The sequence below is a fragment of the Camarhynchus parvulus genome, chromosome 7, assembly GCF_901933205.1.
Source record: "Camarhynchus parvulus chromosome 7, STF_HiC, whole genome shotgun sequence".
In the NCBI taxonomy this organism is placed as follows: Eukaryota; Metazoa; Chordata; class Aves; order Passeriformes; family Thraupidae; genus Camarhynchus; species Camarhynchus parvulus.
Window position 1 is genome coordinate 26,798,375 of NC_044577.1, and position 26,354 is coordinate 26,824,728.

Below are 26,354 nucleotides of genomic sequence, written 5' to 3' on the forward strand. Positions count from 1 at the left end.
TTCAGCTCATGAACTGAATGCTGAATGACCTCAGCTCCTCTGGTCTCCCCCAGCAGAAGAAATGCTTGAAGGAAAAGACTGTGGTCTTTGACCAAAACCTTCCATCAGGATATAAAAAGATAGACTCTTCTTCCTTAAGCTAGGCTGCCAAAATTCCACCTTTCTGTTAGTCTATGGGGTGTGAATTACACACACCTGCTGCTGAGGAAATTCAGTAGCCAAACCGCATCTTCCCAGCAGCCCACCAGCACTGATACATATTTCTGACATTTGCTAATAAACAGAAAATTTAATACAAAATTCAGTACTAACATAACATTATAATTGAAGGTGAGGGAATTGGCATGTCAGGAAGTTAATGTATGTATTTCTAAGGAAAAAAAAGAATTTGTTCATATTATAAGCGAAGTTTATTTGTATTTCTTTTTCTATTCCTTGTCAGTACTAAGTGTGAAAGCACTACTCTTAAAGAGATGAATACACTGTGTAAAATTCACTGTCAGAAACTAACCAGTTGTGACTATTGTTGTTCAGTCCTGCAAACTTGACTGACAAGAACTTCAAAATGGCAGCAACAAAAGAATCTAAATCTCATTTACACTATTTTCCCATAAGCTATTGTAGTAAACAGTCAATAGTATTCTCAAAATACATGCTTTTTTCCTACAAGCTATTGTAATAAATTGTAATTAATACAATGGAGCCTTTTGAATTTGATCCTCAAAGGGGTTATGATGGTAGTATACATGACCTTGTTCACCATCATACTGCACAGGATACAAATTATGATTAATGACTAAATCAATTAGAGGTATAATTAATTGTCAGAATGAAATCATACTTTAAAAGAATATAAGAAGTTTTTGAACCACATGAATTATTGACTTGAGAGAGACCCACCATGTGAACCTCAAGAACAGTTTCTGGAATGCACAATAAGGGGATTAGATTCAGGGATTGCCATTATTATAGGAATACTAAGGAAAAATCATGGCTATTATTCCATTGTTTACATCATTCAATTTCTTTCAGCATGGCTAAAACAACCAGAAGTGCCTTTAATCTTTGCTTCACATTACTATTTCTGTTGATAAAGGTTTTCATGCTGCAACATGAATTTTGATGGTGAAAAACTGTTAACAGTGCATATTTTGAATCCTGGGGTTCATATAGACCCAGACCATACAGGTTCATGTAAAAATATTGCTTTGACATAATGTCAAGAATACACTTGACCAAAACAGCCCACAAAAATGTGAACTACCAAGGTTTTCTAATTTAATTTTCAACCTTAACATGTTCATGGTTAGTTCTGGTTTTTAATATAATTATTAAACATAAACTCTTCTTTAGATGAAAAAGCACAGCCTTTTCACAACTTCGTAACACAATGAACTGCTGCTAGTGATGTCAACATATCTTTAGCATTTTCCCTCCAGAGGTTTCCTTTATCTTTTCTTTTTCAAATAACAACTGCCTGCAAAGTTTCTGTATCGGTAAACACCAAGACTAAATATCAGAGAAGATCAAGGACTGCAGGCCCAGGTTGCTACTCAGATCTCCATGAACTCCTGTTGTAATCAGCTGCATCTGCATTTCTGGAGACTGAAGGTGACCTTTAATTATACAACAAACTATGACAGTGCTGCTGCTTTGAATTTTGGAAGTTTCTTGCAATATGCAAAATCTACCAAAACTCAGTATTTTCCAACCTATCAGAAAATAGGGAAAACTCCTTACAGTAGAAGAGTTTCAATATTTTCATATTCTTTTTAAACATTAATATCACTCAACATTGTCTGATGTAATACTAGTATTAGAAGGAATGATGTCTTTTATGTCTGGTCTTCAAAAGTATGAATTTTACATAGAATTTTAAGATAACCCCCTGAACATTAGCGAAATAATAAAACTGCAAAAGGTTAAAGTTGTACTTTTATACCAAGACATCCAAACTACCTTACCATTGCTCTTTTTTAAAATACTCTTACAGAACCCAAAATCTCATGCATATTACTCCCAAGAATTTCATTGTGTCTGTAATCACAAAGCATAGAATATTTAAACTTTATTCATATATGTCCCTGTTGAGAAAAGCACAAAGAAATAATCAATTCAGTCTCTTCTTTCTATATGAAATTACATGTTAGAGTCACATTTTCAAAGACACAAACAACATTTTGTGAGCTTTTTGTCCTTAATATGTATTTGATCCAAAACACCTACCCAGACAATCAGGTCTTCAGACAACTCATCTGCAGAGCTCACAGCATACCTATTGTATGACAGCTAAACGTGACTAGACCAACAGTAACAAACTCCCTAATGTCTACATTGTTAATTATAGCAGACTGGTAATTAAGTTACCCCTTGCTGCTTCCGTGTAAGACAACAGGGGAACAATGGCACAGTTTGATAAGAAATGAGAAACACGTGCATCAGAGACACAAAGGACAGACCAGTACCAGAGCACCATGACTATCTCTCCTTGCTGGCACCAGAGACAATGAGAGCTGCACTGAGGCAGTAGCACAAGGAAAAGGTGGAGATTTTCACCCTGTACTTCCCAATTCAAGCCTAACATCCTGTGATTCAGTTCATTTGCATAATTCTCAGGTTTTCAGGAAGAGAGGAAACCATCAGTCTTTGAAAATTAATTTCCTTAACACAACTTTGGGGTGTAAAATACTCCACTGATGTCATTTGCTGTTACTTGCACATGGTGGCCCTGAATAAAATGAGACAACATAGGGGCAGTAGTCTGCTGAAGCTGGAGTTCCAACATAAACTCCCTAAAATGTCTCAGACATGGAGCCTGAAGGCTAAGTGAGGTAGGGAAGTAGCCAACAAAATTACCTTGATGAAAGACATCATGTAGCTTCCACCTCCCCCTCAAAGAAGCTACAATCATCGCTTACATGTTCATCATTAAGAAGGTGATGAATGGCAGAACATGCAGAAATGGAGCACAGAATGATTTAAATGTGCTCAAAGCCCAAGTCAAATGTGACTTTTGCATATTCCTTTTGAGAGCTGCACTAAAGAACCTGCAGTGTGGTGTACAGAGAATCTAAGTGACACGTCTTTCATTAGCCAGCCACAAAGGTAGACTCCACAAGAAAAGGTGGAAAATCCCACCTTTCCCTAGAGAATCTTACAATGGGCTCTGCCTCACCACAAACTTGGAATCATCTGCACTACAATGGTCACTCTGCGGTGGGAATACACACAGCCTGCAATCAAAAGGTATAAATTAATTCCCCACTGGAAAACACTGAAGTTTGAATTTAAGAATAAAATTGCTCAGCTTTCATAAGCTAAAGATGTGTCTGGTCTGTATTTTTGCTTCCTGTTGATACTAGAAAAAAGGAAGCACTGTAAAACCTGAAGGACCAGGAAATCATTGTATGATGTTAGAGCTAGAGTTTACATCTCAATAAAAAAGAAAGGCAAGAAAATATGCTGAGTGAATACACAGATTGGAAGGTGCCCAAACCAGAGCAGATTTCAACCAACCTGTTCCTGAGCAACTAGAATAGAAACAATGTCAAAACTTGAGGAAGAATGGGATTTGCTCACACCTCACAGGCTCACCTTCAGAAGTGTTTTTCTGAAGAAGATGGGGTGTAAAGAACTCACCCATTACAGATCCCTGCTACACCAGTGTTGTTTATGGCAGCTCTGAAACTGTCACAATTCCAGCTGAAGTCTGGAAATTGAGGGAAATCCCTAGTAAAGAGAACTTTTTTTAGATCCTGGGAGGAATTTTCAGAATCTGCAAAATACTACTTTTCAATCTTTGAATTAATTTCGGGTTCTGCCCATTTTGTGCCAAAATGCTTCTAACCTTTATTGGGTATGCAATGACTTGCTGCTTGTCACATTGCAAGGTATGAGTTGACACAAGAAAGGACAAGATTTATGACATTAGAAGCTGTTGGGAGAGAGGTGTAAGAACCAAGGGGACTCAGGCATTCATTGACTCTCTGAAGAATGTCACATGGAGAGCAAACCTGTCAAAACCATGGTGACAGGAAAGAGCAAATGGCCCTTCCTAATGTGCTGGGAACTGGGGGTTGCCCCATGGGGGGATGCTCTCCTGGACTGCTGAGCACAACATTACATGACAGATGTGTTTTAGCTGAACTAGACTCTGCAGATGCCCCAAGGTGGTAACAAACCATCAAAGCCTCCGTTTATATGAATAAGCCAATCTTAAATTGGCACACTGCAGGTGCCAACTTGCAAGCAGATCCACCAGGCCTGCCTCAGGGATGGCAAGAGCATTTGGAAGCAAGAATAGCCTCAGCCATGTAATTTTTGTCTGTCACCACTAGTCTATCAGAGCTCCAGGCAACCAACTCCTCCTACGATGAATTCCTGAATGTTTTAGGTCAGACACAGGCAGACAGGCAGGAATATGGTCACACAACCACCTCAGAGCTTTTAGGTTGGAAATGAGGGCATCTACCAATGGACACACTATTTTGCTCAGACAATTAGTACCTGCATGGGCATCTGTATCACAGTTTTGGATCTAGGTGTCATTCTGTCTATGCAAGACCTGCCACAGACATGAAAGTTATGGGCCAGGAGAGAAAATAACCTTTCTGCTGGCCTGAATATATGTGCATTTCATCTGATAATATTCAAATCTCTTTAGCTACATTATAATGAGGTTAAAGCAAGAAAAATTTCCCCACCTCAAATATTACAAATGTCAGTAATGAGAACAGTAAAAATGTCACCACACGGAGAAAAGAGTGAAATTAGCATATTTAGAGGAGTATTATGCCCATGAGTGAAATAATGCAATCAGCTAGCTGCAAGATAAAGCTAATTTGGTTTCCAACAGTTTATCAACAATACACTGCTCCTTTACATTAACAAATTTAACCAATACCATATCCTGCAAACAAGAATAATTCACACAGAATATTACACTGTGTTAATTAAATAGCTGGAATAGAAAAGGTCAGGCCATGACTGAAAGATGCGCATATGGGTTGTGAAGCTATGAAAAGATGGAGCGATTTCAAATCAAGCAATTAAAATAAATTATTTAAAACATCATTAAGTCAATAATAAATATACTTAAATATTTTTGAGCCTATTTTGACAGCCCCTCTAGTTTGTTGCTGTTTCTCAGATATTTCTCTTTCCTGTTGACCCAGGAAAGAGTCAAAATATCTTGAAACCCATCGTAAGATGAAGTGTCTTGGATAAGTTATCAAAGACTTATCCTGCTTATACTCAAGTTTTCATTTGACCAGACAGATAATATGAGGCATGACACAAGTTTTGCAGTAAAAAAGGACACCACAAAACCCCACTTGTCTTATTTCTTGATGGGTTTCCTGCCACTAGAACCATGAAACCTCCACAATTACTGCAGTTAATTGAAAAATGTTCAAAGAGAGAAGTACTTTTTCACATTGTTTACTTCTGCAAATAGCAGCACTTTGTCTTTGGATGAATGCCAGCAGATCACTTAAATTATAGTTGTAACATACCCTTTTTAAATTGAAAGAACATTTTGGCATGGGCTAAACTATGCTGAGGTGGTAATGTATGAAAAAGACTTAGTAAAATGGGGAATTAATCTTATTTGGAGCTCCAAAGCACTACCAGAATATATATCAGTCATGAGCAAGTCTGAATCTCACCCTATGTTTTTACTGTACTTTTGTCACTACAGCTGTACACAGCAGCCTCAAATTTGAGTTTGCTGTACATCCCCCATTATTTAATTGTATGTGAATTTTATTTTTCCTGGGGCATTTCCTGAAGTTTTGTAGACAAAACATAATTTTCTTTTGATCGTATTTCTGCTGATTTCAGTCAGCATATACTTCCTTGTTGCACTTTCAGTCTAGGAAACTGAGCTGCATGGACTAAAAAAATGTGATGTCTGTTATGTTCTGAGAAGAATTTAATGGGAATGAAATGAAACCTCTGAGATTTTGGCTGCAAAATTGTGGGATGATGGCCATGTGTAAAATTCAGCTGTGCACTGCCCAGCACATCAACAGTTATGACACTGACACTGGACATAAAACCAGTCTGTGGGGATCCCACCGTTCAGCTCTCCTCATTTAATTACATGGGCATTTATCAAGCCAACTTCCAGACTTGGTGACAGAATGTCTGATCAAGCCACACTGAAATACCCAATATTTTAGGGAACATGAAGCACTGTGCAGCATATGAGCCATTAATTTTATGACAAGTACAGATGGTTGATATACAGATAAATTCTCACATAACCTAATCAAATGAATATATACTTCAATCTATTTAAATGATAATACTAATGAGCATAGTGTTCCCCACATGATGGTATATTGACCCGAATTATTTTAAAATGAACTTCTGTGCATGTTGTATCCGAACCCTGCTATTTTTTCCCTCTCAATTCGGACCGTGGTTGATTTGTATCCACCAAAGCAACACGATTTCCTTCTCCCTTTAAGAGGATCGGTACCCGAGGGATGCCCTGCTGCAGCACCTCCCTGCGCGAAGGTACCACGCTGCGGCGAGGGGCCCGCGGCCGACAGGGACGTGTCGGAGAGGAGCTGATGGAGGGGCTCGGTCCGGTCACGGGCCCGGTTACGGCCCCGCTTCAGCCGCCGCTTCACCCTCCCCATATCCGTCCTCGGCCCGGGCCTGCAGCCGCGCCGCGCTGGAGCCCAGGGCGAGGGGCACCTACCCGGCGCGGGGGGACGGCAGCTCAGCGCCCCGGCCATGCTCCGGCGGCTCTGCCTGCGGGGCGGCTCGGGCCCGCCTTGCTCGGTACCGCCTTCGGCGGCGGAAGGGGCAGCGCGGCCCGGGAGCCGCGGCGGGGCGGAGCCGGTGGCGGCGCGACGGCCGGAGCTCCCCGGCCCTGCCGGTGACACCCGGGCGGCCGCGCCCGCGGGCCGCCGCGCTCCTGCCCCGGGCTCCTCTCCCCCGCTCCCCGCGGGGCGGCGGGCCGGTGCCTTCCCCGTCCCGCACGCCCTCGCTGCCCGCCGGCGCGGCTCCCTCCCCGCAGGCGGCGGGCCCAGCTCTCCTCCGCGGCGCCGGTTCCCTCCTCCCCTCGCCGGCGGAGGAAGGAGGCGGCCGCCGGCCCTCCCCCGACCGCGCATGCGGCAGTGCCGGGCCGGGGCAGCGCTGCCGCGCTCGGGGGCTGAAGTGTGGGTGTCCCTTCCCCCGGCCCCGTCCCCTCCTCCCCTGCGGGCCCCCGGCAGCGCCCCCGCAGATGGGCTTGGGCTGGAGCAGCGCGGAGGAGCGGCGGCCTCTCCTGCCGCCGCCGCCGCAGCAGCCGCGGCCGCAGCCGCGGGGGCCGGCGGGGGTCCCGGCGGGGCGGCTGCCGCCGCTGTCGGGCCGCGTGTACGGGCGGCGGTGGCTGGTGCTGCTGCTGTTCTCGCTGCTGGGCTTCGCGCAGGGCCTGGTGTGGAACACCTGGGGCCCTATCCAGAACTCGGCCCGCCTGGCCTTCGGCTTCAGCGGCTGGGACATCGCCCTGCTCGTCTTCTGGGGGCCCATCGGCTTCGCACCCTGCTTCTTCTTCATGTGGCTTATGGACAAGAAGGGTGAGCGGGGCCGGGGGCGGCGGGGCCGGGGGTTCGGGACTCCCCGACCCGCTCCTGTGGCTTTCCCCGGGCCAGGCGGGGACGCCGTGGCCGTGTCCCCCGGCGCCGCGGTCCCGTGGCCGGTGAAGGGGACGCTGCCAGACCGGGGACACTCGGGCCCAGTGGCCTCGGCCTTAGAAAGGGTTGACTAATACCTAAAAGGCATCATGACTGGTGTTTTCAGTACTCTGCCCAAACGAGGACTCGTCAAAGTCCATTCACAAGGAAGATACTTAAGCTAAGCGGAATTAGGGCATCTGACGTCTCATGGGAGGTGTGGGTCTGGAGGAGCGTGCTCCAGTCCGGCATTGCCATCCAGCTGTTTGACCTGGTGGTGATTTCTGGTCACCAGCTGTCAAACAAACACACGTTCATGTTTCGATCAAGTAGTGCCATTGCTCAGGGTGGCCATTGCATCTTGAAAGAAGTTCTTCATTTTTGAAAGCAGGCTGGATGTGAAGTCAGTGGTTTTCTTTTCATTGTTCTAGGGAGATAAAAAGACAGGGAACACAGAGAAGTTGCACTTTGGTGTTTCGAAGAGGAGTACAAGGGAGAGTTCCTAATGTGTGTTCAGGCCGTTGCATCTCGGTAGCTAACTTACAAAAATGGTGTTTGTCTCTGGGGAACTTCTCCAGGGTCTGCGTGGGTCCTCTGTGGTCACCCAGGGGACCATTCCAGTGAGGTCAAGCATTTGTGTTTGCAGATTTCAGTTTTTAGGCCTAAATCCACTGAAGGGATTTCTTTTAATTCCTGTTTAAAACAGACTTCTAAACAGGAGATAGTCACCAGTGGACCCTTGTGGCTCATGATCTTAAGTGCTACTTATTCCATTTATTTAGGAATTAATAGCTCATTTGTGGGAAAAGAAGGGGAAGAGGAAGGGAAAGTGAAAGCAGGCAGGGAGAAAAGTTGTATTTGAGTAGGCCTGTTTCAAAACTGTAATTACTTTTCCTAAAACTGAAGAGGCATTGGGGGAATAAAATTTACTGGGCTGAAAGTACATTCTGGAAATTAGTCCATGGTGGCTGTACATCTAGTCTTCTCTCAAGCAGTTTAGACTTAAGTTGGCAATATCTGTCTCAACTGATACATGATAGTGTTGTTAATGATCTTAAAATTAAAGCAAGTTATTTTGGTTTGTACAGTGAAGACTGCTCATGGCATGAAGGAAATAAAGGTAAATGTGAACCTATGCTTAGAGAGCTGAGTCTGTATTTTTATTTCTACATTTTCTATGAAGTTGATCCTGAGCAATGCAAAATAATAATGGAAAAGTTTTGAAGCAGTTCATGGGAAAAGAAACTTTAGTATTTTGTTCTTTTATATTATGATTAGTAGTGTAGTTGTGGGATTTCTTGGTTTCATGTATAGGTTGTTTTGATGAGAATATGTATACAGGTGTTCTCATTTCCTTAACTGATTGCTTTGGAGGGTTCCTTTGTGTGTTTGCTTGGGTTTTTTAAAATTCTCACATTCATTGGAGGTGCAGATATGAGCAACCCCTTTACTCTTGGTTTGTTGCTGTCCTTATTGAGAGATTGTTGGTAGGTAACCTGAACAGAGCATCTCAACTCATTTGGCTCTCTGCGTGAGTACATATGGGCACTGGAGCAAGTTGTTTCCAAATCAGCAGATCTTGTGAGGGCCCTGAATGTTTTCTGATATTTGTTTCTTGCTGTTTTCTGAGTCTGGGTGATTCCCACAGAGAATGTGGTGCTGTTCACTTTGGAAGTGATGGTGAAATCCTGTCACTTGGTTCATCATGGAGCAGAGAGGAGAGCTGCTGAGCCCCCAGTCAGCCATGGGGCACACTTCCCTGGAGGCATGTTGTGGGGTGGAGTTAGCTGCTCTTTGGAGTACATGTGTTCCAGGAGGATCCTGACTTTTGCTTTGAAGCTGTAAAGTTGGTTGAATCTGATCTTGCAAGGGTAGTATTTCACTTGCTTGCTGTTACACCAGATTTACTCTGGAGAAGCTACACCATTTACTCTTTGACTTGAATCATTTGTCACTGGAGTTGGCTAGTAAAGGAGCTGTCAGGAAAAAAATGTATTTGTGAAGTGTCAACATGTAAAACCTGGCAAATATCAGAAGTATGACACTGTAGATGAGGCATGTCAGAATCTGAGAGGAGATTGTGCTGTTAGATAGTCCTATACTTCACAGTCAGAGGTAAATCTAACTGATAAGTAGCTGCCTGCTGTCACTTAACCTGATCTTGTGTTATGATGCTTCAGAAGAACTTCAGAAGTATTGGTCTTTTTGGTTTTTAGTTGTTCATTCGCAGCACATAGTTCATAGCATAAATCTGTATCCATACCCGACTTCTGTTGTGTATTTTGTGCACCTGCTCCTTGTTTCGGTACTGGTATAGTCACTGGTAAAGATTTGGTCACTTTTTTCTTCTTCTTTTCACTTCTTAACTAATTGGAAGTTGAAAGAATACATATTCATAAGTAGGCATGCTAATAGTTACAAGAAGCATTTCTTGGATTTCGTGATCCACTTCCATTATAGCTTTTCAGAGAAGTGTGGGGCCCTCTGAGAAGAGACAACAGCAGTGTTTACTTACAGTGAGAGGGGTGCTAAATAAGCTCTTTTCTTCAGTTCTGTACAGGAGGGTTCTAGGAGGGAGGAATTACAATTTTTTTTTGTTTTCTAACCTCAGAAAGTTTACTGGCTTTTGTGACCTTTTTCCCTGTGGCCTGCTGAGGGTATCTCCTGGATTCACTCTGAAGGCCTGGTTGCAGCCAGCCCAAGCTAGGCAATTGGGGAATGGCAGGAATACGTGGACTGGGAAAGGTGTAGAGATGCTGTCACTTCTGGTTCCCTGAGGAATACTTCTGTCAACTGTATGCCTCCCCAGAGGATAACCCAGAAGGGGTCTTGGTGCCAGAAGCAGCATGACAAAAAGTCTTGGTTGACTTAAGACCATGTTCCTATGGATCTGTAGGGATATCATGTTTTTTATGAAGTTGAGGATGACTTTTCATCAGGAAGGTAGTCATGGTCTTCACAAGGCTTCACAAAGAATATCTTACTTGAAGATCTGAGCAGACTCAAAGACGACATTTTTGAAGGGATTTTCCACACTGTTTTAAAGGTTCTTTGAGGCACTGGAGGAAGCCTGGATTTAGCCCATGTCTCTCTAAACTGTGTAAACTGAAAGTTACTTTGTGGTTTTGCTGAGCTCTTGTCATCAAAAATACATTTGTTTTCAGATGCATAGTGAGGTTCACATATCACAGCTGAAAGTTCTCTGGGGAATGAGCTCTGTTCCTGTTCCTGCCTCCCAACTTCCTCTGGCTGAATTGTGCCAGCCCTTGGGCACCCCCAGGGGTTTTCCATGTTCCTTGGCTGGGTGCTGTATAAGGACAGTGGTGGCATCTGTCACATTTCTTAGTCCTGTTCTGGGATGGGTGCATGATGAAAATCAGCAATTATATTTGCATATGGCACTTTTGAGTATGTGCCATTTTGGGTGGGTTTGAAAACTCTTCCATGTATAGGATTAAAGATGTTGTCTTGGTTGGTTTCTTGGTGAAGAAAGGTGAAAATGTAGAGGGTGCCATGGAGCTACATGTGTCTTATTTGGTGCATTTTCTTTAGCAATAGGATTAGAGAGTCCTTGTTTAACTTCTAATTATCTTTAGAGATTTAATAAGACTGAAATTAAAGGGGAAATTACTTCAGTGTGCTATTGGATGGACCCTTGTTGCTTACATGATTAAAATTAGCTACAGTTTGTCACATGGTGCTTGAGTGTTTATGTACATTTCGTGCCTTGAGTGGTTCATTTCCTGAGAACTGTAAATACAACCACACAGGACTGTTAGGATGTTTATATGTCTAACTCAAAATCAGAAGCTGGATCTGGTTCACCAAGAGGGTTTTATTAAGCTCCTAGCTACAAAGTGAGACCTAGAAGCAATATATGTCAGTCTTCATTATGTTCCCATATAAGCAAGAAGAGGCAATGAAGGATGAAATATTTTATGACAGTTTACACTGAACAAATTGAATAGAATGGTGATTTTTTTCATTCATTTTTGGAATGCAGTGAACAGTTTTATATTGAATTTGAAGATGAGACATATTATTTGTAAAAGTGGAATGTAATCTATTTCTTGGTCCTTTTTATAAAATTATATATGCTTATGTGGGTTGCATATACAATCTCAGTAACTTTATTTTGCTGAAATTGAATTTACGCAGCAATGTTATTCTAGTGATTACATTATGAAGTAGAGAGAAAACTTCAATAATCACATTCTGGATTTAATCAAGATTGGCTTGTCCATTGACACCAGAAAGTTTTTATCTGTAAGAGTAGTTATTCCTTTCCTGAATACCACAGTCTTTATTTTATTGCTGTCTCCTAAATCATGCATCTTGGTTTCCTTCTCTGAAGACATTTGATAGCTCTTTCTCTTCCACCTGGGAATTTTGAGATTTAATTCCTTAATGCAGTCTGACAAAATTGTCATGAATATTGAGTACAAGTACTAAAACAGACCTTAGTAATACAAAAAATGTTCTTAATAACTGTTTTCCCTATAAAATAAACTACACATGATGTAGAAACAGAATTGTGCATGGCAGCTTTCATGTTTGGAGTTCCTGGATTGTCACTTGGTGCTGTGTGCATATGCTGGTTTTGCTTTCAGGGGACCTTTGGATACCTCTGCCTCGCATAAAGTCACTAGGACATAAGAGAGGTGACTCCAAGTGACCTTGTTTTCTCCTGAGATTTTAGTCTAGGAGGTGTTTGTGAAATGCCTTTGGGTTTATTTTGAGAGATGTGAACGTGGGTACAGAGAGAACACAGGTTGTCATTCTAGAAGTTGGTGAGAGCATGAGTGGCCAAGTGAATCCAACAGGTGGGGAAGATTTTCTTAAGTGTTCCCATTATGCTTGGCATTTCAGGGTCCTTCTCTGTCATTCAGGCTTTTGGACAATGTAAGTATGAATTTGACATGTTCCTGATAACTTAGAAGAATCACTGCAAGTATAGTTGCTGATAGGTTCCATTGTTAATATAGATGGATTATGTGAAGTAATTTCCATGGTGGCGCTCAGAAGAAAATGGGAGTTTTTGATGGAAGTATTCATAGTTCTGTCATGCCACAGATGCTTAACAGAGGGACAAAGGAGGTGACTTGTGAACCTTGAAAGTCTGAGAATTTTCACCTTTGGCAAAGAAATGCATTTTCATTTCCTTTTCCTTTTTGTCATGATCTCAGAAACAGACTTTTATTATCTCAGATTCATGACTGCAAGATGAGTGCCCAGTATTTCAAAGTGACCAATTTGATAATTCATGTGCTAAGTTCAAGCATGAGCCTCAGCTAAAAACATCTGGGATAAGACTTGGCCTAAGGCTGTGAGACTTTAACTTAGTGACATCAAGCCAAAAGGATTTACATGCTTCAACAGTAGAAGTTTTTAGGCATTCTGACTTTGGCAGGTTAGTACAGCCTGCAAGAAATACCCATGGGAAAGCTTACAGATTTAAAAATGTGAGTAGAATGGCAAGGGAGCAAGTAAGAAAGGCAAGTGTGATGCAGAGATTAGAGAGTAGCCTCATAATAAACAACTGATTCTACTTAGTATTTATGGTGTTAGGATCCAGTAATTATGACTATTAGAGAGATGCCTCTGCTCAAATTAAGGTGCAAATGAGACCATATGTCCAGGTCCGTAGTACGGATTTTATTTAACATAAATGTGAGGTAGAGAGAGATAGAAATAAGAAAAAGAGAGGGAGAAAGGGAGTGACAGATTAAGTAGAAAGGGATCACTACCCACAGATGCAAACAACATCCTGTTGGTCCTCCTCTTGTTTTGCCAGTGGTGGGGGTCCTGAGGTCACTCCAGACTGTCACCATTTATACATCTTAGCAAACAGAGGAATCAGTGCTCATTTGGCTACAATTATTCCCTCTATTCCAATGTTAATTAGTCCCATGTTGAGTCTTTCTCTTTTGAGTTGGGGGCTTCCCAAGTTAAATGGGTGGGCTATGGCCTCCACCTGCTGGACCCAGTCAGAACTTTCAGCCCAGTTGTTGTGTTGGCTTTCAGTGTAGATTCTTTGTGTTTATTGCCAGCGCTCTCCCAGCTTGTTTTTCTCTTCCTAGTCTGAGATAATCGGAAAATAGTACCACCTTTATCTTATCTCAGGTTCCCATCAGGTGACATAATTTACTGTCCAAATTTCCAGGAATTCATGGAGTCATATTCAAGGGAGAGGGGTAGGATGGGGAGCTTGGTGGTCACAGATGAGCAGTTGCTTCTTTGTAGAGTTTGCCATAGTGGGCAAAGTTCTTAAAAGCTGTTCAGGCTATTATGACCTTTATGTCTCTTACAAATGGCAAAGATTTTAATTCCAGCCAGAGCAGCAAAAAGCGCTTTGGGATTGAATGAAAGTTAAATGTGAACTTTGGGCTTCAGCTAAGAAAGGAGCCGGGGGAGAACACCCTGACTCAAGAAGTGAAAGGTGTGTGTGTTTGGTGAAAATGCAAGTGGTTGATGCACTTGAACCAAATACAAAAGAAGTTTGAAGGAAAATACCTGCTTTACTGCAGTCTGTCTCTCTCATCCTGTAGACAGCTACTGCATACTATTAATGGTCCATACTTCATTATCTTTTAAGTGATACTGATCCACACCTATCAAATCCTGTGAAAGGGATTAATTTTCCTATGCTAACAAATCTTGGAAGAAATGAGATGAAGTGTTGCTTTTCATGTGGAGAGATGAAAGAAGCAATTAGAGAGCTGAATATAGGTAAATCCCACTACAGCAGGTATTTGATCAGCTTGGTTTTACAAAATTTATTGTAAATATGCTGGTGTGCATATTTGTATAGACATACTTTTCCTCTGTATCATCAGAAGAGAAGAAAAAGGAAGACTGAACCAAACTTGGCTTTTGTTGCTAAATTTTATATACTGTGGCTATATGAATGTTCACAGAGTGTTTGTGCAAGTGCTTCCAGAAGTGAGACTCATTAGAGAATTGATTGGCCCGCCCTCCTTGGAGTCAGGCATGCTGCAAAAGACCACTTGATACACAGTGATTAGCAACACAGAGTGCTTTAATTACAAGCTGGTGAATTGTATTAACTTGATGCTGCTCTGGTTCATCATAGCAATGCTAGCTTGATTCGTAGTAGTGCTTCCCATACCTCCTGCTGGGCCAGGTTGAGTTGAAAAGCATCAACTGTGGCTGTAGACAGATGTCCTCTGCTGGAGCTGTGTCTTTCGGTTGGGTGGGGTTCCACCCCAGCTCTAATTGCCCCCGTGTTTCCATGCATTCTCTTTATGCTGCTCTCCTATGCAGCTGCTGTGCCCTTGGCACTCTTCACACAGGTCTTTCCAGCTGAGTAGGGGTACTGGGACAGCTGTTTAAACACCATGTGGTGAACCATATCAGGACGCTGCATGCTTGATTTGAAAGAACTTTTCCATGGTGGAAAGTAAAATAATTCTATTTGCATATAGCTCATGTGACAATAGTGATGGCCCTGTCATCTGGGATAACGCTCTTGGGCTTTGGTGCGCTGCACATACAAGCACAGTGACCATGGGGTGATGGCCATAAACTCAAACACAAGGAGTTCCACCTCATCCTGAGGAAGAAGTTTATGTTGTGGGTGGCAGAGCACTGGAACATGCTGCCCAGGGAGGTTGTGGAGTCATGTCTCCTCACTGGAGACACTCAAAATGCATCTAAATGTGTTCCTGTGTAACTTGCTCCGGGTCACCCTGAGCCTTGGCAGAGGGGTTGGACTAGAGGATCTCCAGAGGCCCCTTGCAACTCTGACAATTCTGTGATTCTGTATGCAACTTGATACACCTTGATGCTGGAAAACTGATGAATAGGGAAATAATTTACCAGTGTAAAATATGATCCCTTGCTTTTCTTATGCAGCTGCTAACACAAGCAGAGTTGAAGTACTGAAGCATCCCTGAAACTGGGTCAGGACACAGGTCCAGATAGGAAGATATTTTGTCAACAGTAGCTTTTAGAAGTTGACTACAGGGTTAGTAATACCAGGACAGCTGTGCACTGATACCTCCCTTGTTGTATGCTCACATTTTTTTACTACTCCTCATAACCTTCTCTTGACCCAAGTTCTTTCTAATCTGACTGCTTCTTCTCTACTTTGTACCTCGCCTGTCTTGGGGTATGCTCATCTTGCCCTCCTATTTTCCTCTGTTCACTGCTCCTCTTGGTTGTTGAGGAGGAGGAGGAGAGGTTGGATGCAGGAACATCAAAGGGCTCAAAGGAGTGAGAAAAGCCTGTGGATGGATGAGAAGAGGGGAGAGAAGGGGAGAGTGTGGAGCAAGGTAGTGGGTGAAGTATGGGACGCATAGATGCAGAAATAAGATCTGGAGCCCCAGAGGGCAGGAAGTGCTGGGAATGGGAAAGGTGGAGGAATGAGTTAAGTAGGAGGCACAGGGAAATGGATACTTTGAGGGGCAGTAGGAAATGGGACTGCAGCAAATGGGGAGGGGGCAGATGCCTGCACAGCAGTGTAGGTCAGCAGCACGGCTTCTGTGACCTGTCTTGAGAGGCTCTTTTAAAATCAAGAGCTGGGAATCTCTTGGGACACAATTGACCTTTTTGCCTTTTCTTATCTCCAACAAGATCCTGGTGTTTTGCCTCTTCACAGCCAAACCTCTGCACTCTGCCTGGCACTGTCTGTCAGCCAGAGGGTGAATTGGCCCTTCCTCCAGCCCTGCCTGCCCTGAGGTGTGGCGGGTCCCAGCTCCTGCCGTGGCTCCTGCGGGACTCTGCGGGCGCTGCTGACGCAGAGGAGGGCGGCTCTTCCCTCTTGGGTGGCTTTGGTGGTGACGGAGGTCTGGCCTCGTGATGGAGGCACCACTGGGATGTAGAAGAGGATGTTTGTAGCCCCTCTGGCTGATATCTGTCCCCTTTTGGAAAGCCTTGTGGAAAGGGACAAAAAGTAGTAAAATACTGTTTTGTTTGGCACTGCATTGCTGCATTTTAAAAACATTGAAATTTTGCCAGTCTCCTTTTTTTTTTTTCTGGGAGTTTTTAATAGTGTGGCATCCATGCTGCATAAAGGTAGCTGGTCCTAACTTTTTAATGTGAATGGCAACAATAATTTCTCTATTATCAAAGTCCCCTGGGCTTTCTCATAGGTTTTTATTATGGAAGTAGTCAAGTACTTAAGAAAGTTGTATTGCATTCATTTTGCTAGCTGTATGTTAATACTGTATTTATAATCCCAAGCTATTAGTTTAGAATTCTGTTAAAAGAGAAAAAAAATAGATCAGCTGTTGTTCTGCAAAAGCTGAATCTATTTCCTTTAAAGAAAACTGAGGCTTTTCTTCAAGGAATTAACATGATATGTATTTTTTCTATCAGAAGAAACTAAGTATGAACAAAGAAAGACCATTTTTACTTGGTAATGCTGAACTTACTGCGCTTTTCTGATTTCTGAATTCTAGTAAAAGCATTACACAACTGCATAAACAAAATAATTTTTATTCATTATTTTCAGCAGATGTTGTTTTAGGAGTTAGTTTTGTGTTACATTTTAGGAGTGAAAAACAAGTCTGAAGCAAACACAAAAATGAGGTTCATTACTTGTTTAAAAAGTTTGGATATTTTCTGTATTGCTGATTTTTCACCTGTGCTTTTTTTTCTTCTGGTAAGAAATGCCTTGCTTGTGGGAAAGGAGCCATGTGAAACAGGGGTATTTGCTTGCCTTTTCAGACTTAGGAAACAGTGCATACATAACACAGGTCCTGAAATAATCTTCCCTGTTGTGAAAATTTGTAGTCTGACATTGTCAAGTAAAAATACTTGATTTATATAAAATATTTGTTTAAAAACACCCAAGCCCCCAAACCATGGTCAGTGCTGAAAAGAGCATAAGTAAATTGAAGAAATATGTTTTGGCAGCTGTTTCATTATTTTACAAATTTTCTTGGAGTGTATTTGAATTCTTCCATGTACAGTGTGGTATTGCCTTAACTGAGCAGACCAAAGACATGATAAACAATTCTTTAAGTTTTTTAGTTACAATTATATGACTATATATTGTAAATAATATATTCCCAGGGTCAGAGAAATTGTGGCTTGCCTTGCCTTTCTCCTAGTGGTGACATTCAGAGCTATTCCATCACTTCCTGCCATAACTTTGGTTTTTTAATGCTTCCAGCATGCATGTGCTATTGTAGCTCTGTAGCTGTGCTATAACTGTAATTGTGCTGCAGGAGCTTGTGATCAATGCTCCAACTTCCTCAAAAGCTGTAAATTAAGCTTTCTCATGCAGATTTTTAGTAGAGAGGGTTTTTTAGATTTTTCCTGTTTTCAGAGCTGGAGAATCTGTGACTCAGCCAGAGGGAGTGATGTGTTTTGAAAGTGAGAGGTCTTCTGCTTTTTGCGAAGAATGAATGCTGGTGTTTTTCTGGAATATAGGTCATCAAGTATAACCACAGTTAGAAACTTTATTGTTTTACTTCTTTATTTGTTGATGAGAGCCATGCCATCTCTTTTAAATACTTGAGAAAGGTGGTGGTGTTATAATTTTAATTAATCACGTGAACCTAAAGAATTGATCAGGACCCTTAAAAAATATGATGGATCTAGGATCATTATAGTGCTGCAAAAGATGTCTTTTAGAATGAACTATGTACCCTAAGTAGTGCCTGATGCATTTTAATGTTCAAGTAACACTGAAACTGTTCACACAGAGAAAATTTGAAAGCTCACTTCAGTGACCTTTCCTATAAGTCACAAGACCTGCATGGATATTACATTAGTGAAGCTTTTGCAGCTCTTTATTTCCCCCTCTCACAGCAGGGATAATAAAAGGAAGAAACCTTGCACTTAGTGTCCTGCTTAGCAGATGCACTAGGCAGTATTTAATGGAGCTGCCAATCCTTGCTGCACGGTTGCTTCTTGATACTCCGTTGAGGCAAAACAAAATGCCTCTGTACTTCTTAAAAAGAAGAGTTTCATGCACCATTGAGTGGGGTGAGTAAGTACTATCAAGGTAACAACAGAGCACCTTCCCTGGCAGATGTGTATAAGAATAATTGTTTTTGCTCTCTGTTGCCACAGGTAAGGCTCTGTAGTTAGTGGTGTGGTAATTGAGCCTGCTGTGCAATTGGGAGTCCTTGAAAGGAGTGGAAAGAGAAAAGAAAGTGCTTCCCTCCCCTTGTGTGGTGCTCTAAGTGCTTCAGTTGTTGGTGTTCATTCAGGAGAGTTAGAGCAAAGGCTTCTTGTTGTGCACTTTCTGTCAGCTTGTAAGTGACATCCTTTCTTTAGCTTCAGAGTTAGTGACGAGGTTTAGCCCCCAACTGCATTATTGGCCATTTTTGTTAATTGCTCTGCATCTCTTTCTATGTACACACTAGCACATGCCATTATGTAGATTTAATTTTATCAAATAGCAAAGATGGATTCAATGATTCACCTGAATTTTCATGTTTTATTAGATACTGGTGTTGAGAGTAGAAAGCAGCTACCTGTGGTGAGAGAAGAAAGAACAATTCATACAAGTGTTTGTTAATGTCACAGATTTGGGAAGTACTTAAATAGCTCTTTTTTGTTGTATCCCAGCACTGCACTCGCCTCGGGTGAAGAGAAAACCTGATTTAACAGACTTTCTAATACTAATGGTGAGACAGGCTCCTGTTTCCCTGTGTTCATAGCCTGAATAAACAAGACAGAGGGCAGGGAGAAGCAGAAGGGAAGTGGCCTGCCCAGTTTCTTATGGCATGTTGAGAGATGCAGGTCCTGCTGCCCCAGGCCTGTGCTCTCTTCTCTCAGAGATGCTCTTCAAGCATTAGGAAAGGTTCATTGCACTTGGATTAGTTGCAGATAAAAGGGATGCTTTCTGCCGTAAAATGTGTAATAACAATAATTGGCTAAAATAATTGGTCTCCTTTGAAACAAAGAAACGTGTTATTAAAGAATAGGAGATATTCTAATAAAGGGTCTAAAACTGATTCTGAAATCATCGTTTTGATCTTCAGGCAAATACCATTCAGCTCAGCACTTTGTTTATCTGTTCAGGCAAAATGTCAGCCTCTGGATTGCTGAATAGAATTTACAGCACTTGTATAAACTTGCAATGCAGATTTCTAATTTACATATTTTGCCTTTTTTCCCCATTGTTGATGTTTAACTGTTGGGATGCTTCAAAATCCTTCACTGCCATGTGGAAGGAAGCTTCATTACTTGTAAGCTACCTTTTTGTATATCTGAAAGCTTAGATTAAGCCTGTTCAGTTCTTAAAACCAGGACTTTTTTATTTACACTACCAGACTTTTAAATAGCTGCACAAACTCTGAAATATTGCTTTGTATTTACATGTGTAGTGTGTCACCAACCATGGTTAAATCTGTGGTAGTGGAGCCAACTCTATAAAGAATTTGCATCATTAAGTCTAATAACTAAATGTAGAGGAGTAGAGAGCAGGAGAATTAAGTGATACTTTCCTTGGCATATTTCTGGAGATTGATTATGTGCTTGCTTATATGCTGGGCTAATGTTAAAAACAGTACGGGTCCACTGTTCATGTGGGCTTGGCTTCATCCATGCAAATGAGATAAAGGCACCCTGCAGCCTCTTGATGTGGTTTTTTTAGCTTGTTCTTTCTAACAGGTGTTCTTTCTAACAAGTTCTTGTAGCTAGAGTAAACAGAAATATAAGGATTTAAACATGCTTTAATGAATGTTGGGGAGAGGTGTGTGTGGAGAAGAATAAAAATAACTTAGAAACAGGAACAGTATTTACAATACAAACCAGAAGTGAGCTGTGCATTTAGAGTGTGTACTTAAGTGTCTTGGTTTCCTTGCAGTTGGGGTGCACATAAAGATGCAGCAGCTCAGGAATTGCAGAGTGGTTGTGTCATTGTTGTAATAGCTCTCAATTGCATTCTGTTTAGTTTTGTTTCTCACAATTATGTTCTGTCAGCTTCCATATCTGTTTTAGTGGTTATGTGTTCAGTTATCTCCCTCATGATGAGTGTCTTCTCTGTGAAACACTTGACAGACTAAATCTGTGAGCTATATTGTGTTTTTTGTACAAAATTCTTAACTAACCTCAGAATTTGGGAGGGATACCCTCCTTACAAGGATGCACATGATGATGTTTATGCAGAGTGCATGTTCCTCATCTGAGAGGTACACTGGAAAAACGAAAGCATGTGTATTGGCCCTCATGCTTTCAGTTTGCACACAACCTTGCTATGTCTGCCCGACAAGCTGCAGAGATTACTTTGTCTTTGTGTCAGAGCTGGTTGGTGGCACCCCTCTGTCTTCCTGATTTGGCAGGGACTTCCCTGTGGGTTCCCCCCTCAGTGGTGAGGACACTTCTGGGATGTTGGCTCTACTGAAATTCTGACCCCAATGAGAAAGTTTGTCCAAATCACAGGAACTATTTTACTTCAACTTCTTGTGTTCGTGTACAGAGTTTGCTTTCCCACATTTAAATTTTGCGAGTAAATCAATTTATATAGAAATGTCAAACTCCTGCTGATAGCCTTGCTGTTAACTGGGCAGCAATTGCTGAGAGATTCTGTTGCAACAGCTGTAAGATACTATAAAGAGAAATTGCCCCTCTGAAGATCATTACCTCCTATGTCTGCATTTCAAGAAATTTCTAGTACATATTTCATGAGTATCCCAGTCTGCCAACTGTTTATGTCAGACAGAAATTGGAGCAGTGTCAGGTGGAATCTGCCCTCCAATCCTTCACTGAAAGGTGGAACTGGACTGTGTTGTGGATTAGTACAGAAAAAGATCTTCTTGTGCCCTAGACAAGACTGAGGGTTGAAGTGTAACTCTGGGTTTAATTTATTTCAGACAGGTTCTGTATGATAGAGCTTGGTTCTTACATTTTGATGCCAGAAGGATGCTGTCACCTGTCTTGCAGAATGTTTAAATTGAGTTAGCTTCATTTTCAATCAGAAAAAAAAAAAGTACTGAGGTCCTAAATCTTTCCAGTTGAGATTGGGATGCTGTCTTGGCAGTGCCACATAAAGCCAGAGAAATGAATGGAAGCACTTGGCTTCAGCTTATTTTAAAAGCAGAGATTTGAAATGGGGCAATAACAGAAGCATCAGCATCAAGTACTTGGGGAGAAAGGGAGGTCCAGGTTGTGATTAATAGCTCCCAATGATAGAAGCAGCAATTAATAGCACCAATGATATCTTGGCCTTCAAACTATGATTAGAGCATGCTGTAAATGGTGCTGATAGCACCATGCTGGTGGGCTCCATCACTGTGGGGGCCATTCACCTAAGAGTTGGACTCAATCCCTGTGGGTCCCTTCCACCTCAGAATTATCTGTGAGTCTGTAATTTTGGATTAGCTACATATGACCTGCTAGTTGTTCTCTCTTGCATGCAGTGTTTGTATTTGGTTCCCAGTTTTTATTGATGCTATTCTTGAGAATGTATTTATTTTCCATTGAGTTTCCAAACACAATTTATGCCACTCTGCAATCAAGTGCCTTTGTGGAATCCGAGGCAGGCCCAATATACTGACTTTTCAGTTTTATTCTATGTCTTAGCAGAAAGACTGGGACCACATCTCAGCTATGAAGTATTTTTACATCAATGAAAAGATTATTTTCTTTTGGAAATTGTATTGCTTGATGCGGGGATGCCTCTTCTGAAAGAGGATTGCCACTTCTCCTCCTTAATGGCTGTAGTCAATTTGGCAAAGAGCAGGCACAACGCAAGTTTTATTCACTGTGTTTAGGAGAAAGCAAATTTTTTTGGTATTTTAATCATGGCAAAGATAATTGATGTTATGAGAGTAAATGTTGCAGCTATTAGTATAATTTTGCTAGAATTACATTAAAAAACCAAAGATTTCTGGAGGATGGCGTGTGTGTGCAGTGCTTTCAGGATTCCCTGATAAAGCAAGTTGTTTAATTAAGCCTTTTCAAAATTATAGCTAAATGTATAGGGCTATATTAAAAAAGGAGAAAAGCAGACCCATCATATGAAACAGAGAATTGTTATCCAGCAAAAGAAACCCATTTAAAAACAATGCTTGAGCAATAAGGAGGGCATTTAAACAAGACATAAAAACAATTCCAAGTCCAGAGAAAAATTGTGGAAGGCTCGGAGCTCAATACTTTACTTACTGAACCTAAATGTAAAAGTTGGTTTTTACAGATTAATTTCATAGAAGGAAACATCCAGGAACTGTGGTTTGTTTTGTAAAGAAGGGCAAAACAAGAACTTGGAATTTGCTTTAAATTGGGAGGAATAGCACAATTTAACAGTGAATTGTTGAAACAGCTAATGCAATTGGTGAGTTTTAAATTTCCTGGTGTGTGATGACCAAGACAGACTTATACATTCTATTTTCTCTTATCTAGGTATGTTTTAGGCAAAATGATGGGGAAGTCAAGCAAATGCTCTCAGTTCAGTGTCAGAAGGAACAATTTGCGCTTTCAGCCTGGTCTTTAAAAACTGAAAAAGTGCGGGAGGCTGATGTCACATGTTTCTACTCAAAGCCTTGCTGTACTTGGTATTTGTGAAAACTGATTTTAGTATCTGCAGGGGAAGTTAGGAAACCCCTCAAATGTTATTGCACCTAAGAGCAGGGTGTGTGAGCTGTATGAGGGAAATCACTGCTGCCATGCCATGGGAAGGGCTGAATCCAGCAGCCTTTCCTCTGGCCAAACTTCTACTAAAAAAAAAGGAGAAAGGTGTAAAACTTGTCTGTTCTGCCCATCCAATTGGGATTTCCCCTGGGATGAATGCTTCATTTTAGGGAGGAAACCAAACTCAAAATGTGTGTGCCATGTATGATGCTCTGAGATAGAAGAGGCTGCTTGCAGTGCTCTGCAGCAGTAGTGGGGAACTGAGGGAGCTCTGTGCTGGGCTCAGGTGGGGGATGCTGAGGAACAAGTTAATCACATTCTCTTGTGAATCACAAACTAATGCATAAATTGTTGGAATTAGGACAGCAGCATTGTTTGTTAAGTTTCTTATTAAACTGGGCATAAAAATTCACTCACTGGGTTACAGGTCAGTAATGTGGGGCATGGGGGAATGCATTTTCTTTTCATATACTTTGAAAAGCATCTTGAAAGTAAGGCATGCTGGAGGAGTTGTGGGGGATGAGCACCCACGTCCTGAATGCTCTTGCTTGATGTTGCTGTGAGGGAGCTGAAGAGCAGCTGGGTGCCACTGGCAGCTGCTGCCCCCACATTGCAGCATGGTGGGGCTCTGCTTCTGCTCTCTGTTGGGCTGTGGGTGGTGGGGGATTGTGGCTTGAGAGCTTGTTAAGTCTGTAATAGTGGCCAGAGTTTGGAGACAGTTGTTTTAAAAAGAAATGTGAAACAGCAAATGCAGCATTGACTGCTGAAGTCATAAAGCAGATGGTGTTACGAGCCGCAGGAGGGTTAAACAGTTGAACAATATCGACTGTTACACTCATAAATGATAATTAAAACATCCTTTTTATTACTGACTCAATTTCTGCCACTAGCTTGGACTTTTCTGTTGCTGTCAGTGAAGTTTGGCTGTTCTGAACAAGGCCATAGTTTGCTTAAGAGCCACTGCCACCTGTGGGGCCCAGAAACCTCCTGCAAGAAGAGGATGGGAAGGAGCAGCTAAGGAGACAAGTTGTATAGAACACAAAACTTCACCCATTGGCAGAAAATCTTGTTTAAAGGAATTTCTTCCCCTTCCAGCATGTGTCAGAAACCTCTGACAGAAAGGGATAGAAATTGAACGATGGATTTTAAGAAGCTGTTCCCTCCTCCCTCCCTCCAATTTCTGCTTGCATTTACAGGGTAGAATTAATGAAGTTAATTACATCTACACAAAATCTCCTGGTTGAGTGAATTACTTAGATCTTTTAAAGTAGAGACATAATTTTCTGCAAGGTTCACAGCCTGTTTTTCAAGCTTGGTTGGTTGCTTTGGTTTATAGTCCCCATGATGCATAGTTGCTATCTTTAAGCACTCTAGGGTGCACCTTTTAGAGTAATACAAGATGTCAAATTCAATGTAGCAACAACTGCAGCATTCAAAACAAAAATACTGAAATAAATAAAAAGACTGGTTTCTGACAAAGATGAAAAAGAGTTAAAATGTAAAGCAAAATAAGAGGGTGAGTTGCTTAGAGGGTAAAACTATATTGTGTAATTAGCAAAGCAAATGTCTAATATGCTGCTTGTCTGACAGTCTTTTGTTCACTTTGGTGTCATCATTTTCAACATGCAGCATTAACTGAAGGAGTTTTCAGGGGTCTCTTTACATGTTAAGGTGGAAACAGAAAAAAAGGACAAAGAATAAGCTGGGCAACCAAAACATTTTAAAGGGATACCTTACAGTAAATAGTATTCAAGATTAGGACTTCAGAGGATGAAGAGATCAGGCATACATGATTGTGAAGCTTTAACAGATAATTTTACTTTAAAATTATCTGACATATGAGGTTGACATTAAAGATAGGCCTGAATTTAAAGCTGGAGGCAAACTTCAGCATCTAATTAATTTTTTTACCAAATTGCATGTTGGGGTTTTTTTTAAGGAAATTTTTGTGCAGATTTAATCTAAAACTTTCTTGGTTTGTATATATTTTGGTTTAGGGATTTTCATAAAAATTAGGAATCAAGTAGGAGTTTTTAATATGGAAACACTCATTTTAAGTCTTCTGGTGATTTAAATTTAAATTTCTGTTTCTCATTTACAGCTGTGTCCCGGGCTTGCCCCAGCTTGCACTTCAAGCAGGGCCCCATGAGCAGCACCCTCCATGCTGTCCTTGTGTCTCTTGAAAGGCAGAATGCACTGTGTTTTGTGAAATGTAGTTCAAGAAGAGCCTAGTTTACATGGAAAATAAGGTGGTGTGTACATTACTAGAGCTTCCCTGAAAAATTTTGATAGCGTTTCCTAGTGGAACACTTTAGGTTTTTCAGACAAAAGATTGGTATTTCAATTTTCCATCAATAAAATTCCAATCCTTGCTGCATACAAATTTTCATTATCCACAAAAGCAGTGTTAACAAAGATTAATTTTCAAGAAGAAAAGGCAGAAGCAGCATGTATGCAATGCAGATACGCATAATTGCCCCAGCACAGCACAGGCAGTATGGCAATGTGGAATTAATGTCACATGAAGACTCGTGGTGGCCTAGCAAACACAGGAACATGAAGGTTTTGAGCAGCCATATTAAATGGGAATTTATTTAGGGCTCTCTGAACACACTAGAAAAACCAGTTTAACAGCAGCATTTGCTGGTTGAGCACAGTCAAGCAACTAAGTTGGAGGAGGCATTGGGAAATCCTACCAGGAAAGAAATACTTTTGGTTGATGATACTTCTTCAGGGCATCAGGGATGTGAAGTGTCCTTTGGAGTCACATCACTGCAGCTGGCATTCCTTGTGTTAATGACTGGGCCTTACCAAAGGAAGTCTCACTTCCATTTCAGAAAACCTGCAACTTAACTTATTGACTTGGTTTTTTTTTGGGTTGTCTTGGGCTATGCTGGTTGATAGAGAAACTTACCTTAGGTTTGGTTTGTGCAGTGTCCAGCACCAGGAGCTGCATACCCATGAGTGAGGTTCATTAAGAACTGTCACAATATGAGCAAAATTATGTCTCACCCAATAAAACCACATTTCAGTAAAATACATGGAGACAAAATATTTAATGCAACTATTTGCTTGAATTGTACTGATTACAGGAGTCACTAACAGAGGGAACATTCCTCTGAAGATAGGCAGCTTTAG

General features: G+C 41.5%; 2 protein-coding genes across 3 annotated transcripts in view; one reads left to right on the forward strand and one right to left on the reverse strand.

Moving 5' to 3' along the window:
• The window catches only part of HSPBAP1 (HSPB1 associated protein 1), a 38,498-nt gene extending 31,662 nt beyond the window's left edge, over positions 1-6,836 (reverse strand). For both annotated transcript variants that reach the window (XM_030952746.1, XM_030952745.1), the window contains exon 1: positions 6,710-6,836. In XM_030952746.1, coding sequence (XP_030808606.1) covers positions 6,710-6,746 — 37 coding nt within the window. In that variant the 5' untranslated portion in view covers positions 6,747-6,836. The remainder of the gene's footprint in view (positions 1-6,709) is intronic.
• Positions 6,837-6,932: 96 nt separating this feature from the next.
• SLC49A4 (solute carrier family 49 member 4) overlaps positions 6,933-26,354 on the forward strand; it is a 72,409-nt gene continuing 52,987 nt past the window's right edge. The window contains exon 1 of the mRNA XM_030952003.1: positions 6,933-7,571. Coding sequence (XP_030807863.1) covers positions 7,238-7,571 — 334 coding nt within the window. The 5' untranslated portion in view covers positions 6,933-7,237. The remainder of the gene's footprint in view (positions 7,572-26,354) is intronic.